The sequence below is a fragment of the Oncorhynchus keta genome, unplaced genomic scaffold, assembly GCF_023373465.1.
Source record: "Oncorhynchus keta strain PuntledgeMale-10-30-2019 unplaced genomic scaffold, Oket_V2 Un_contig_3206_pilon_pilon, whole genome shotgun sequence".
NCBI lineage: Eukaryota > Metazoa > Chordata > Actinopteri > Salmoniformes > Salmonidae > Oncorhynchus > Oncorhynchus keta.
Genome location: NW_026287132.1, coordinates 19,653 through 37,427, shown reverse-complemented (window position 1 = coordinate 37,427; position 17,775 = coordinate 19,653). Strand labels below are relative to the sequence as shown.

Genomic DNA, 17,775 nt, shown 5'->3' with positions numbered 1-17,775 from the left:
TCTATGTATAGACAGTATCCCACCATAACACTAGTCTATGTATAGACAGTATCCTACCATAACCATATAACACTAGTCTATGTATAGACAGTATCCCACCATAACACTAGTCTATGTATAGACAGTATCCCACCATAACTATAACACTAGTCTATGTATAGACAGTATCCTACCATAACCATATAACACTAGTCTATGTATAGACAGTATCCTACCATAACCACATAACACTAGTCTATGTATAGACAGTATCCCACCATAACACTAGTCTATGTATAGACAGTATCCCACTATAACACTAGTCTATGTATAGACAGTATCCCACTATAACACTAGTCTATGTATAGACAGTATCCCACTATAACACTAGTCTATGTATAGACAGTATCCCACCATAACCATATAACACTAGTCTATGTATAGACAGTATCCCCATAACCATAACACTAGTCTATGTATAGACAGTATCCCACCATAACACTAGTCTATGTATAGACAGTATCCCACCATAACACTAGTCTATGTATAGACAGTATCCCACCATAACACTAGTCTATGTATAGACAGTATCCCACCATAACCAGTCTATGTACAGTATCTAACACTAGTCTATGTATAGACAGTATCCTACCATAACACTAGTCTATGTATAGACAGTATCCCCATAACACATAACACCCAGTCTATGTATAGACAGTATCCCACCATAACACTAGTCTATGTATAGACAGTATCCCACCATAACACTAGTCTATGTATAGACAGTATCCTACCATAACACTAGTCTATGTATAGACAGTATCCCACCATAACACTAGTCTATGTATAGACAGTATCCCACCATAACTATAACACTAGTCTATGTATAGACAGTATCCCACCATATAACACTAGTCTATGTATAGACAGTATCCCACCATAACACTAGTCTATGTATAGACAGTATCCCACCATAACACTAGTCTATGTATAGACAGTATCCCATAACACTAGTCTATGTATAGACAGTATCCCACCACAACACTAGTCTATGTATAGACAGTATCCCACCATAACCATAACACTAGTCTATGTATAGACAGTATCCTACCATAACACTAGTCTATGTATAGACAGTATCCCACCATAACCATAACACTAGTCTATGTATAGACAGTATCCCACTATAACACTAGTCTATGTATAGACAGTATCCCACCATAACACTAGTCTATGTATAGACAGTATCCCACCACAACACTAGTCTATGTATAGACAGTATCCCACTATAACACTAGTCTATGTATAGACAATATCCCACTATAACACTAGTCTATGTATAGACAGTATCCCACTATAACACTAGTCTATGTATAGACAGTATCCCACCATAACACTAGTCTATGTATAGACAGTATCCCACCATATAACACTAGTCTATGTATAGACAGTATCCTACCATAACACTAGTCTATGTATAGACAGTATCCCACTATAACACTAGTCTATGTATAGACAGTATCCCACCATAACACTAGTCTATGTATAGACAGTATCCCACCATAACCATAACACTAGTCTATGTATAGACAGTATCCTACCATAACACTAGTCTATGTATAGACAGTATCCCACTATAACACTAGTCTATGTATAGACAGTATCCCACTATAACACTAGTCTATGTATAGACAGTATCCCACCATAACACTAGTCTATGTATAGACAGTATCCCCCATAACACTAGTCTATGTATAGACAGTATCCCACCATAACTATAACACTAGTCTATGTATAGACAGTATCCCACCATAACACTAGTCTATGTATAGACAGTATCCCACCATAACACTAGTCTATGTATAGACAGTATCCCACCATAACTATAACTAGTCTATGTATAGACAGTATCCCACCATAACACTAGTCTATGTATAGACTATCTATAACACTAGTCTATGTATAGACAGTATCCCACCATAACCATATAACACTAGTCTATGTATAGACAGTATCCCACTATAACACTAGTCTATGTATAGACAGTATCCCACCATAACACTAGTCTATGTATAGACAGTATCCCACTATAACACTAGTCTATGTATAGACAGTATCCCACTATAACACTAGTCTATGTATAGACAGTATCCCACCATAACACTAGTCTATGTATAGACAGTATCCCACCATAACACTAGTCTATGTATAGACAGTATCCCACCATAACACTAGTCTATGTATAGACAGTATCCCACCATAACCATAACACTAGTCTATGTATAGACAGTATCCTACCATAACACTAGTCTATGTATAGACAGTATCCTACCATAACCATATAACACTAGTCTATGTATAGACAGTATCCTACCATAACCATATAACACTAGTCTATGTATAGACAGTATCCTACCATAACCATATAACACTAGTCTATGTATAGACAGTATCCCACCATAACACTAGTCTATGTATAGACAGTATCCCACCATAACCATATAACACTAGTCTATGTATAGACAGTATCCTACCATAACACTAGTCTATGTATAGACAGTATCCCACCATAACACTAGTCTATGTATAGACAGTATCCCACCATAACACTAGTCTATGTATAGACAGTATCCTACCATAACACTAGTCTATGTATAGACAGTATCCCACCATAACACTAGTCTATGTATAGACAGTATCCCACTATAACCATATAACACTAGTCTATGTATAGACAGTATCCCACTATAACCATATAACACTAGTCTATGTATAGACAGTATCCCACTATAACACTAGTCTATGTATAGACAGTATCCCACTATAACACTAGTCTATGTATAGACAGTATCCTACCATAACACTAGTCTATGTATAGACAGTATCCCACCATAACCATAACTAGTCTATGTATAGACAGTATCCCACCATAACACTAGTCTATGTATAGACAGTATCCCACCATAACACTAGTCTATGTATAGACAGTATCCCACCATAACCATAACACTAGTCTATGTATAGACAGTATCCCACCATAACACTAGTCTATGTATAGACAGTATCCCACTATAACACTAGTCTATGTATAGACAGTATCCCACCATAACACTAGTCTATGTATAGACAGTATCCCACCATAACACTAGTCTATGTATAGACAGTATCCCACCATAACACTAGTCTATGTATAGACAGTATCCCACCATAACACTAGTCTATGTATAGACAGTATCCTACCATAACACTAGTCTATGTATAGACAGTATCCCACCATAACACTAGTCTATGTATAGACAGTATCCCACCATAACACTAGTCTATGTATAGACAGTATCCCACCATAACAATATAACACTAGTCTATGTATAGACAGTATCCTACCATAACACTAGTCTATGTATAGACAGTATCCCACTATAACACTAGTCTATGTATAGACAGTATCCTACCATAACACTAGTCTATGTATAGACAGTATCCCACCATAACTATATAACACTAGTCTATGTATAGACAGTATCCCACCATAACACTAGTCTATGTATAGACAGTATCCCACCATAACACCATAACACTAGTCTATGTATAGACAGTATCCTACCATAACACTAGTCTATGTATAGACAGTATCCCACTATAACCATATAACACTAGTCTATGTATAGACATTATCCCACTATAACCATATAACACTAGTCTATGTATAGACAGTATCCCACTATAACACTAGTCTATGTATAGACAGTATCCTACCATAACACTAGTCTATGTATAGACAGTATCCCACTATAACACTAGTCTATGTATAGACAGTATCCCACCATAACACTAGTCTATGTATAGACAGTATCCCACTATAACACTAGTCTATGTATAGACAGTATCCCACCATAACACTAGTCTATGTATAGACAGTATCCCACTATAACACTAGTCTATGTATAGACAGTATCCTACCATAACACTAGTCTATGTATAGACAGTATCCCACTATAACACTAGTCTATGTATAGACAGTATCCCACCATAACACTAGTCTATGTATAGACAGTATCCCTACCATAACACTAGTCTATGTATAGACAGTATCCCACCATAACACTAGTCTATGTATAGACAGTATCCCACTATAACACTAGTCTATGTATAGACAGTATCCTACTATAACACTAGTCTATGTATAGACAGTATCCCACCATAACACTAGTCTATGTATAGACAGTATCCTACCATAACACTAGTCTATGTATAGACAGTATCCCACCATAACTATAACACTAGTCTATGTATAGACAGTATCCCACCATAACACTAGTCTATGTATAGACAGTATCCTACTATAACACTAGTCTATGTATAGACAGTATCCCACCATAACACTAGTCTATGTATAGACAGTATCCTACCATAACACTAGTCTATGTATAGACAGTATCCCACCATAACTATAACACTAGTCTATGTATAGACAGTATCCTACCATAACACTAGTCTATGTATAGACAGTATCCTACCATAACACTAGTCTATGTATAGACAGTATCCCACCATAACTATAACACTAGTCTATGTATAGACAGTATCCTACCATAACACTAGTCTATGTATAGACAGTATCCCACCATAACACTAGTCTATGTATAGACAGTATCCTACCATAACACTAGTCTATGTATAGACAGTATCCCACCATAACACTAGTCTATGTATAGACAGTATCCCACCATAACACTAGTCTATGTATAGACAGTATCCTACCATAACACTAGTCTATGTATAGACAGTATCCCACCATAACACTAGTCTATGTATAGACAGTATCCTACCATAACACTAGTCTATGTATAGACAGTATCCTACCATAACACTAGTCTATGTATAGACAGTATCCTACCATAACACTAGTCTATGTATAGACAGTATCCTACCATAACACTAGTCTATGTATAGACAGTATCCCACCATAACACTAGTCTATGTATAGACAGTATCCCACCATAACACTAGTCTATGTATAGACAGTATCCCACCATAACACTAGTCTATGTATAGACAGTATCCCACCATAACACTAGTCTATGTATAGACAGTATCCCACCATAACACTAGTCTATGTATAGACAGTATCCTACCATAACACTAGTCTATGTATAGACAGTATCCCACCATAACACTAGTCTATGTATAGACAGTATCCCACTATAACACTAGTCTATGTATAGACAGTATCCCACCATAACTATAACACTAGTCTATGTATAGACAGTATCCCATCATAACACTAGTCTATGTATAGACAGTATCCCACCATAACACTAGTCTATGTATAGACAGTATCCCACTATAACACTAGTCTATGTATAGACAGTATCCTACCATAACACTAGTCTATGTATAGACAGTATCCCACCATAACACTAGTCTATGTATAGACAGTATCCTATCATAACACACTATGTATAGACAGTATCCCACTATAACACTAGTCTATGTATAGACAGTATCCCACTATAACACTAGTCTATGTATAGACAGTATCCCACCATAACTATAACACTAGTCTATGTATAGACAGTATCCCACTATAACACTAGTCTATGTATAGACAGTATCCCACTATAACACTAGTCTATGTATAGACAGTATCCCACCATAACTATAACACTAGTCTATGTATAGACAGTATCCCACTATAACACTAGTCTATGTATAGACAGTATCCCACTATAACACTAGTCTATGTATAGACAGTATCCCACTATAACACTAGTCTATGTATAGACAGTATCCCACCATAACTATAACACTAGTCTATGTATAGACAGTATCCCACTATAACACTAGTCTATGTATAGACAGTATCCCACTATAACTATAACACTAGTCTATGTATAGACAGTATCCCACTATAACACTAGTCTATGTATAGACAGTATCCCACTATAACACTAGTCTATGTATAGACAGTATCCCACTATAACACTAGTCTATGTATAGACAGTATCCCACTATAACACTAGTCTATGTATAGACAGTATCCCACTATAACACTAGTCTATGTATAGACAGTATCCCACTATAACACTAGTCTATGTATAGACAGTATCCCACCATAACTATAACACTAGTCTATGTATAGCCAGTATCCCACTATAACACTAGTCTATGTATAGACAGTATCCCACCATAACACTAGTCTATGTATAGACAGTATCCCACTATAACACTAGTCTATGTATAGACAGTATCCCACCATAACACTAGTCTATGTATAGACAGTATCCCACTATAACACTAGTCTATGTATAGACAGTATCCCACCATAACACTAGTCTATGTATAGACAGTATCCCACCATAACTATATAACACTAGTCTATGTATAGACAGTATCCCACCATAACTATAACACTAGTCTATGTATAGACAGTATCCCACTATAACACTAGTCTATGTATAGACAGTATCCCACCATAACACTAGTCTATGTATAGACAGTATCCCACTATAACACTAGTCTATGTATAGACAGTATCCCACTATAACACTAGTCTATGTATAGACAGTATCCCACCATAACACTAGTCTATATGTATAGACAGTATCCCACTATAACACTAGTCTATGTATAGACAGTATCCCACTATAACACTAGTCTATGTATAGACAGTATCCCACTATAACACTAGTCTATGTATAGACAGTATCCCACTATAACACTAGTCTATGTATAGACAGTATCCCACTATAACATAACTATGTAGTATCCCACTATAACACTAGTCTATGTATAGACAGTATCCTACCATAACACTAGTCTATGTATAGACAGTATCCCACCATAACTATAACACTAGTCTATGTATAGACAGTATCCCACTATAACACTAGTCTATGTATAGACAGTATCCCACTATAACACTAGTCTATGTATAGACAGTATCCCACCATAACACTAGTCTATGTATAGACAGTATCCCACCATAACACTAGTCTATGTATAGACAGTATCCCACCATAACTATAACACTAGTCTATGTATAGACAGTATCCCACTATAACACTAGTCTATGTATAGACAGTATCCCACTATAACACTAGTCTATGTATAGACAGTATCCCACCATAACTATAACACTAGTCTATGTATAGACAGTATCCCACTATAACACTAGTCTATGTATAGACAGTATCCCACTATAACACTAGTCTATGTATAGACAGTATCCCACTATAACACTAGTCTATGTATAGACAGTATCCCACTATAACACTAGTCTATGTATAGACAGTATCCCACTATAACACTAGTCTATGTATAGACAGTATCCCACTATAACACTAGTCTATGTATAGACAGTATCCCACTATAACACTAGTCTATGTATAGACAGTATCCCACTATAACACTAGTCTATGTATAGACAGTATCCCACTATAACACTAGTCTATGTATAGACAGTATCCCACCATAACTATAACACTAGTCTATGTATAGACAGTATCCCACTATAACACTAGTCTATGTATAGACAGTATCCCACTATAACACTAGTCTATGTATAGACAGTATCCCACTATAACACTAGTCTATGTATAGACAGTATCCCACTATAACACTAGTCTATGTATAGACAGTATCCACTATAACACTAGTCTATGTATAGACAGTATCCCACTATAACACTAGTCTATGTATAGACAGTATCCCACTATAACACTAGTCTATGTATAGACAGTATCCCACTATAACACTAGTCTATGTATAGACAGTATCCCACCATAACTATAACACTAGTCTATGTATAGACAGTATCCCACTATAACACTAGTCTATGTATAGACAGTATCCCACTATAACACTAGTCTATGTATAGACAGTATCCCACTATAACACTAGTCTATGTATAGACAGTATCCCACTATAACACTAGTCTATGTATAGACAGTATCCCACTATAACACTAGTCTATGTATAGACAGTATCCCACTATAACACTAGTCTATGTATAGACAGTATCCCACTATAACACTAGTCTATGTATAGACAGTATCCCACCATAACACTAGTCTATGTATAGACAGTATCCCACTATAACACTAGTCTATGTATAGACAGTATCCCACCATAACACTAGTCTATGTATAGACAGTATCCCACTATAACACTAGTCTATGTATAGACAGTATCCCACTATAACACTAGTCTATGTATAGACAGTATCCCACCATAACTATAACACTAGTCTATGTATAGACAGTATCCCACCATAACACTAGTCTATGTATAGACAGTATCCCACTATAACACTAGTCTATGTATAGACAGTATCCCACCATAACTATATAACACTAGTCTATGTATAGACAGTATCCCACCATAACTATATAACACTAGTCTATGTATAGACAGTATCCTACCATAACACTAGTCTATGTATAGACAGTATCCCACCATAACACTAGTCTATGTATAGACAGTATCCCACTATAACACTAGTCTATGTATAGACAGTATCCCACCATAACACTAGTCTATGTATAGACAGTATCCCACTATAACACTAGTCTATGTATAGACAGTATCCCACCATAACACTAGTCTATGTATAGACAGTATCCCACTATAACCATATAACACTAGTCTATGTATAGACAGTATCCCACCATAACTATAACACTAGTCTATGTATAGACAGTATCCCACCATAACACTAGTCTATGTATAGACAATATCCCACTATAACACTAGTCTATGTATAGACAGTATCCCACCATAACTATAACACTAGTCTATGTATAGACAGTATCCAACCATAACACTAGTCTATGTATAGACAGTATCCTACCATAACTATAACACTAGTCTATGTATAGACAGTATCCAACCATAACACTAGTCTATGTATAGACAGTATCCCACCATAACACTAGTCTATGTATAGACAGTATCCCACTATAACACTAGTCTATGTATAGACAGTATCCCACTATAACACTAGTCTATGTATAGACAGTATCCTACTATAACACTAGTCTATGTATAGACAGTATCCCACTATAACACTAGTCTATGTATAGACAGTATCCCACTATAACACTAGTCTATGTATAGACAGTATCCCACCATAACACTAGTCTATGTATAGACAGTATCCCACTATAACACTAGTCTATGTAGACAGTATCCCACCATAACACTAGTCTATGTATAGACAGTATCCTACCATAACACTAGTCTATGTATAGACAGTATCCCACCATAACACTAGTCTATGTATAGACAGTATCCCACCATAACACTAGTCTATGTATAGACAGTATCCCACCATAACACTAGTCTATGTATAGACAGTATCCTACCATAACACTAGTCTATGTATAGACAGTATCCCACCATAACACTAGTCTATGTATAGACAGTATCCCACCATAACACTAGTCTATGTATAGACAGTATCCTACCATAACACTAGTCTATGTATAGACAGTATCCCACCATAACACTAGTCTATGTATAGACAGTATCCCACCATAACACTAGTCTATGTATAGACAGTATCCCCACTATAACACTAGTCTATGTATAGACAGTATCCCACTATAACACTAGTCTATGTATAGACAGTATCCCACTATAACACTAGTCTATGTATAGACAGTATCCCACTATAACACTAGTCTATGTATAGACAGTATCCCAACATAACACTAGTCTATGTATAGACAGTATCCCATCACTAGTCTATGTATAGACAGTATCCCACATAACACTAGTCTATGTATAGACAGTATCCTATAACACTAGTCTATGTATAGACAGTATCCCACTATAACACTAGTCTATGTATAGACAGTATCCCACCATAACACTAGTCTATGTATAGACAGTATCCTACCATAACCATAACACTAGTCTATGTATAGACAGTATCCCACCATAACACTAGTCTATGTATAGACAGTATCCTACCATAACACTAGTCTATGTATAGACAGTATCCCACTATAACACTAGTCTATGTATAGACAGTATCCCACCATAACACTAGTCTATGTATAGACAGTATCCCACTATAACACTAGTCTATGTATAGACAGTATCCCACCATAACACTAGTCTATGTATAGACAGTATCCTACCATAACACTAGTCTATGTATAGACAGTATCCCACCATAACACTAGTCTATGTATAGACAGTATCAGTATCCCACCATAACACTAGTCTATGTATAGACAGTATCCCACCATAACACTAGTCTATGTATAGACAGTATCCCACCATAACACTAGTCTATGTATAGACAGTATCCCACCATAACACTAGTCTATGTATAGACAGTATCCCACCATAACACTAGTCTATGTATAGACAGTATCCTACCATAACACTAGTCTATGTATAGACAGTATCCCACCATAACACTAGTCTATGTATAGACAGTATCCCACCATAACACTAGTCTATGTATAGACAGTATCCCACCATAACACTAGTCTATGTATAGACAGTATCCCACCATAACACTAGTCTATGTATAGACAGTATCCCACCATAACACTAGTCTATGTATAGACAGTATCCCACCATAACACTAGTCTATGTATAGACAGTATCCCACCATAACACTAGTCTATGTATAGACAGTATCCTACCATAACACTAGTCTATGTATAGACAGTATCCCACCATAACACTAGTCTATGTATAGACAGTATCCTACCATAACACTAGTCTATGTATAGACAGTATCCCACCATAACACTAGTCTATGTATAGACAGTATCCCACCATAACACTAGTCTATGTATAGACAGTATCCCACCATAACACTAGTCTATGTATAGACAGTATCCCACCATAACACTAGTCTATGTATAGACAGTATCCTACCATAACACTAGTCTATGTATAGACAGTATCCTACCATAACACTAGTCTATGTATAGACAGTATCCCACCATAACCATAACACTAGTCTATGTATAGACAGTATCCTACCATAACACTAGTCTATGTATAGACAGTATCCTACCATAACACTAGTCTATGTATAGACAGTATCCCACCATAACACTAGTCTATGTATAGACAGTATCCCACCATAACACTAGTCTATGTATAGACAGTATCCTACCATAACACTAGTCTATGTATAGACAGTATCCCACCATAACACTAGTCTATGTATAGACAGTATCCCACCATAACACTAGTCTATGTATAGACAGTATCCTACCATAACACTAGTCTATGTATAGACAGTATCCTACCATAACACTAGTCTATGTATAGACAGTATCCTACCATAACACTAGTCTATGTATAGACAGTATCCCACCATAACACTAGTCTATGTATAGACAGTATCCCACTATAACACTAGTCTATGTATAGACAGTATCCTACCATAACACTAGTCTATGTATAGACAGTATCCCACCATAACACTAGTCTATGTATAGACAGTATCCTACCATAACACTAGTCTATGTATAGACAGTATCCCACCATAACACTAGTCTATGTATAGACAGTATCCCACTATAACACTAGTCTATGTATAGACAGTATCCCACCATAACACTAGTCTATGTATAGACAGTATCCCACCATAACACTAGTCTATGTATAGACAGTATCCTACCATAACACTAGTCTATGTATAGACAGTATCCTACCATAACACTAGTCTATGTATAGACAGTATCCCACCATAACACTAGTCTATGTATAGACAGTATCCCACCATAACAAACCAATTCCTCTTCAGGGGCTTCAGTTAGAACAAACGTGTTCTATGTGAGAAAATGCTTGATAAACCAGTGTCTCCACCACGGATCCTAAAATAACCAGTCACACAAACCTTCCCCGTCACTGGCTAAATGCATGGAAGCGTCTGTACATCCAGAGAGTAGGCCTAGAACTAAAGACAAGCCCCCCCGTTGCCCTCAGATACTCAGAACATGATTTGATATTAGGGCTGTCTTGAAAAGCCCAACCAAATCCTTTCTAGTATTTTAGGGGTCTCATTGAAATGATCGTAAGCTACATAAGAGTTTGATACTCTGATCAATCTTGAGTGGTTTGAGTACCGTCCACATTCTTTATGAGCAAATTAATATATAAATATATGTAAAGTGACTTCGGAAAGTACTGACACCTTGACTTTTTCCACATTTTGTTACGTTACAGCCTTATTCTAATTTTTTTTTTTTTAAATACTCCGCAATCTACACACAATACCCCATAATGACATCACAATACCCCATAATGACATCACAATACCCCATAATGACATCACAACACCCCATAATGACATCACAACACCCCATAATGACATCACAACACCCCATAATGACATCACAACACCCCATAATGACATCACAACACCCCATAATGACATCACAACACCCCATAATGACATCACAACACCCCATAATGACATCACAACACCCCATAATGACATCACAACACCCCATAATGACAAAGCCAAAACAAGTTTTTAGAAATGTATTAAAAACAAAACAGAAATAGCTTATTAACTTAAGAATTCAGGGCCTTTGCTATGAGGCTCGAAAATGAGTTCAGGTGCCTCCTGTTTCCATTGATCATCCTTGAGATGTTTCGACAACTTGGAGTCCAGCTGTGGTAAATTCAATTGATTAGACATGATTTGGAAAGGCACAAAACTGTCTATAAAAAGGTCCCACAGTTGCCAGGGCATGTCAGAGCAAAACCAAGCCATGAGGTCGATGGAATTGTCTGTAAACCTCCGAGACAGGATTGTGTTGAGGCACAGGTCTGGGGAAGGGTAGCAAAAAATGTCAGCAGCATTGAAGGTCCCCAAGTGCCCTCCCATCATTCTTAAAATGGAAGAAGTTTGGAACCACCAAGACTCTTCATAGAGCTGGCAACCCCGCCAAACTGAGAAATCAGGGTAGAAGGGCCTTGGTCTGGGAGGTGACCAAGAACCCGATGGTCACTCTGACAGAGTTCCAGAGTTCCTCTGTGGAGATGGGAGAAGCTTCCAGAAGGACAACTATCTCTGCAGCACTCCACTAATCAGGCATTTATGGTAGAGTGGTCAGACGGAAGCCACTCCTCAGTTAAAGGCACATGACAGCCAGCTTGGAGTTTGTCAAACAGGCACTTGAAGGACTCTCAGACCATGAGAAACAAGATTCTCTGGTCTGATGAAACCAAGATTGAACTCTTTGACCTGAATGCCAAGCTTCACGTCTGGAGGAAACCTGGCACCATCCCTACGGTGAAGCATGGTGGTGGAAGCATCATGCTGTGGGGATGTTTTTCAGTGGCAGGGACTGGGAGACTAGTCAAGATCGAGAGAAAGATGAACGGAGCAAAGTACAGAGAGATCCTTGATGAAAACCTGCTCCAGAGCGCTCAGGACGCTCAGACTGGGGCGAAGGTTCACCTTCCAACAGGACAACGACCCTAAGCACACAGCCAAGATAATACAGGAGTGGCTTCGGGACAAGTCTCTAAATGTCCTTGAGTGGCCCAGCCGGAGCCCGGACTTGAACCCGATCAAACATCTCTGGAGAGACCTGATAATAGCTGTGCAGCGATGCAACCCGGACAGAGCTTGAGAGGATCTGCTGAGAAGAACGGGAGAAACTCCCACTTTTAATACGGTATGACTACTTGCATAAAAACTGTGGATAGAAACGTGAGGCCGGCAAGTACCGTTTCATGAAAATAACTCCAAATGCGCACATCATGTGCATATCTGGAGCAGGTGGATGTGACACCTCTGGACTCTAATTGGCCTCAGTCTGTACAATGTTCTACTGTTTTGGGGCAATATGACTTGTGATCAAAAAATTATAGAATTCAAATTCAATGACATTCTCTGATTCTCCGGTACTTTTTAGCCAGTAGTTCTGAAAGTAACGCTCACTAGCCAATAGTGGTTCTCGATAAAATTGCGAACTACGTCACATCGGGACAGATATGTCATTACTCTCTCTCCACTCTGCATCTTGATTCGTTATCACTCAAAATGGCGAGGGGCTGAAGCTCATTGGCTAGAAATCAAATTGCTAGGGGGCTAAACCCATGTGGGAGGAGGGGTTTAGGGGTGGAATGGAGGAGCACAGCTTCCAGAAATACTGTTGCTTTCAAACTCGGGATTCCGTGGCTAATTGAGGTAAGACAGTAATTCTTGCGCATAGATTATGCATGTATGAACTACACATTGACACATCCTGCCCAGAGCTGGAGGTTTCAAAAATACTTACTAGTAGCCAAAGTTCTGGAGCCTGTCTAACTGTTCTATTTGAATTCTGTTTGATTCTACGCACATTCTATTTGAATTCTGTTTGATTCTACGCGCATTCTATTTGAATTCTGTTTGATTCTACACGCATTCTATTTGAATTCTGTTTGATTCTACGCGCATTCTATTTGAATTCTGTTTGATTCTACACGCATTCTATTTGAATTCTGTTTGATTCTACACGCATTCTATTTTAATTCTGTTTGATTCTACAGGCATTCTATTTTAATTATGTTTGATTCTACGTGCATTCTATTTTAAATTCTGTTTGATTCTACGTGCATTCTATTTTAAATTATGTTTGATTCTACGCGCATTCTATTTGAATTTTGTTTGATTCTACGCGCATTCTATTTGAATTCTGTTTGATTTTATGTGGATTCTATTTGAAATTCTGTTTGATTCTACGTGGATTCTGTTGACTACTGAATGGGGGCCAGTATTATTCACTAAGCTGGGAAGATATCCTGAAGATTTGCAGATATCCCGCGCGGACAAAATTTCAACAGACAATAAAGATATTGTATTTATTGAGACGGCATACAATAACATCGGTCAAGCACTTTTGGGAAGGAGAAAGTTTAGCTATCTGAATATACCCTTTAAAAAAAATCTGACTAATTTGGCCTACTAATTGATGTAATTACCTGGATCCCAGGTGAATTTTGTTTATGAGTTCTACTGTAACCAGAGAAACCACTAGTATCAACAGCAGGTTACTCAAGGTCCCAAAGTTAAGCCTGGGAATTGATTGAGGATTTTGGTTTGGCTCGTTGCACAACTTACAGCTTTTTCTATTTGACTAATAGATACAATATGACGCGATTGTGATTTTGGCATTATTTTATATTATGGTCAATTGGATACGTCACTCACAACATACCTTTTGACTGTTGCATCGTGTTCTTTATTTTACTTTCATGTCTTCGATACAGACCTTCTTGCATTGAAAGCAACAATTTTGTTTTATTAAATAGCTGTTGAAAAATATGTTTTAACTTTACATAAATGTAACGTTGGCTAGGAGCATATCATTTGAGCCATGGCGATGAAAGAGGCCTAGCTTAGTGTATAGATATTAATATTCGTGCGCTAATAATTCTGCATGAACCTCCGTTATGGATCTATATTGTAAAATAATGTACATTTTATCAACCAAAACAAAGCCGATCTTTGCACAGACATATCAGCTCCCGTCGACAGCCCACGAAGGGGTTCTCTGCATGGAATTGACGAAAATCCCTGATGAATTGTTCATAAATATCAATACAAGTTTGTCAGTTAGCTATAGCGATATAAAACGATGTATTATCAAGCCGTACGCGGTAGATCGTTGAAGTCAAACGGTGCCAGGTAGCGAACAGAGAGCTGGATGCAGCCGCCGCAGAGAGAGAGAGAGAGACCTGCTGGAGAGAGAGGAAAAAAACCTCGAAAAGCAAATGAAATATAGGCAGGCCTGAAATAAACATTGCCGTCAGCGTACTATTACACAAATCTAACGTGATCGGTGTAGTCTAACGCAAAATGCACCTTAAGGAATAACGGCAAAATACAAAGAGGACGAAGGACACGTTCGTGATGGAAATCATTTCCATTTTAGTGCATCATCTCGCCCCCTGCAATGCATCCCCACGATCCATATTACAGCCGGTGTTTCCTAAAGATCCCCATCCAGCAACGTCCACTCGGTACCCCCGTGTCGCCATGCCCAGCTTCACCCCCGTCTCCCCGGTCCATACCTCCTCGTCCTGCGGACATTCCGGGATCCCCACCGAACAGGCGGGGTCCAGGCAGGCTCCCAGCTCCTCCAGTCCCCGCTCCCGCTCCGGGTCTCGGTCCATCGTGTCACCGTTGAAGACGGGCGGTGGGGACTCGGCGTTACTCAACGCCGCCATTTTAAACTGCGATCAGCTGAGTGGAAAATAATCGAGGAGAGGAGACAGGAGGGGGAGACAGATTCAAGAAATGTAGCTGGCTAGTAAAGCACCGGGATGTGATGGTTTGGGGGTACACGAGGAAATTAGGGTACCACTTTCCTCCTTTCTGTGTCAGTGACAATGTCTATTGGTTTATTATGTCAATAACGAGTATTTAATTTGTTTCAGTGACCGCATATGATTTTGCTTATTGATTAGTCGCTGGTCCAATTACAACTGCATCAAGTGCACCTGCAAAATAAAAAGCATCCCAACAAAATAAAATAAAACATTAACCACAAAACAAATGTATAGCACCAACCTTTTGTAGGTCTACCGCCATACACAGACAGGCAAACCAAACTCTAGCTGAGATTTAAACTCCAATAGTTAAAATCTCAGCTAGACCAGAGAGAGGTAAAAAGGCGAACCGAGAGGGGTAATTTGGTCCAAAATCTGTCTCCTCCAGCAGGTGGCGGTGTTTCGTCCGCCAGGCGAGGAGTATTTATAATGGAGACCAACGAAGCCACAGGAAAAGGTCAACCAGTGAAGAACAAACACCATTGTAAATACAACCCATATTTATGCTTATTTATTGTCCCTTTTTGTACTTGAACTATTTGCACATCGTTACAACACCGTATATATATATAATATGACATTTGAAATGTATTTATTATTTTGGAACTGTTGTGAGTGTAATGTTACCTGTTAATTTGTATTGTTTATTATCTACTTCACCTGCTTTGGCAATGTAAACACATGTTTCCCATGTCAATAAAACACCTTACATTTAAATTGAATGGATTACCTCTACTCTGTCAGAGATACGATGCAGAGACAGATCCTTAACAACAGACTGAGTGACCTCCGATTGGCAATAGAAACCAGACAATAAACAACATGGCTCCCCAAAGAGGAGCGTGTACGTGGTCACTGCATGACAGGGGAGGTAGAGACAGATCCTTAACAACAGGCTGAGTGACCTCCGATTGGCAATAGAAACCAGACAATAAACAACATGGCTCCCCAAAGAGGAGTGTGTATGTGGTCACTGCATGACAGGGGAGGTAGAGACAGAGATGGACGACGTGGTCACTGCACGACAGGGGAGGTAGAGACAGATCCTTAACAACAGGCTGAGTGACCTCCGATTGGCAATAGAAACCAGACAATAAACAACATGGCTCCCCAAAGAGGAGCGTGTATGTGGTCACTGCATGACAGGGGAGGCAGAGACAGATCCTTACCAACAGGCTGAGTGACCTCCGATTGGCAATAGAAACCAGACAATAAACAACATGGCTCCCCAAAGAGGAGCGTGTATGTGGTCACTGCATGACAGGGGAGGTAGAGACAGAGATGGACGACGTGGTCACTGCAAGACAGGGGAGGTAGAGACAGAGATGGACGACGTGGTCACTGCATGACAGGGGAGGCAGAGACAGATCCTTAACAACAGGCTGAGTGACCTCCGATTGGCAATAGAAACCAGACAATAAACAACATGGCTCCCCAAAGAGGAGCGTGTATGTGGTCACTGCATGACAGGGAGGTAGAGACAGATCCTTA

The 17,775-nt window shown here is 38.5% G+C and overlaps 1 protein-coding gene across 1 annotated transcript in view; it reads right to left on the bottom strand.

Annotated features, from left to right (window-relative positions):
* LOC127923762 (serine/threonine-protein kinase B-raf-like) overlaps positions 1-16,425 on the bottom strand; it is a 110,025-nt gene extending 93,600 nt beyond the window's left edge. The window contains exon 1 of the mRNA XM_052507818.1: positions 16,027-16,425. Within this exon, the coding sequence (XP_052363778.1) occupies positions 16,027-16,182 (156 nt within the window). The 5' untranslated portion in view covers positions 16,183-16,425. The remainder of the gene's footprint in view (positions 1-16,026) is intronic.
* Positions 16,426-17,775: the final 1,350 nt, after the last annotated feature.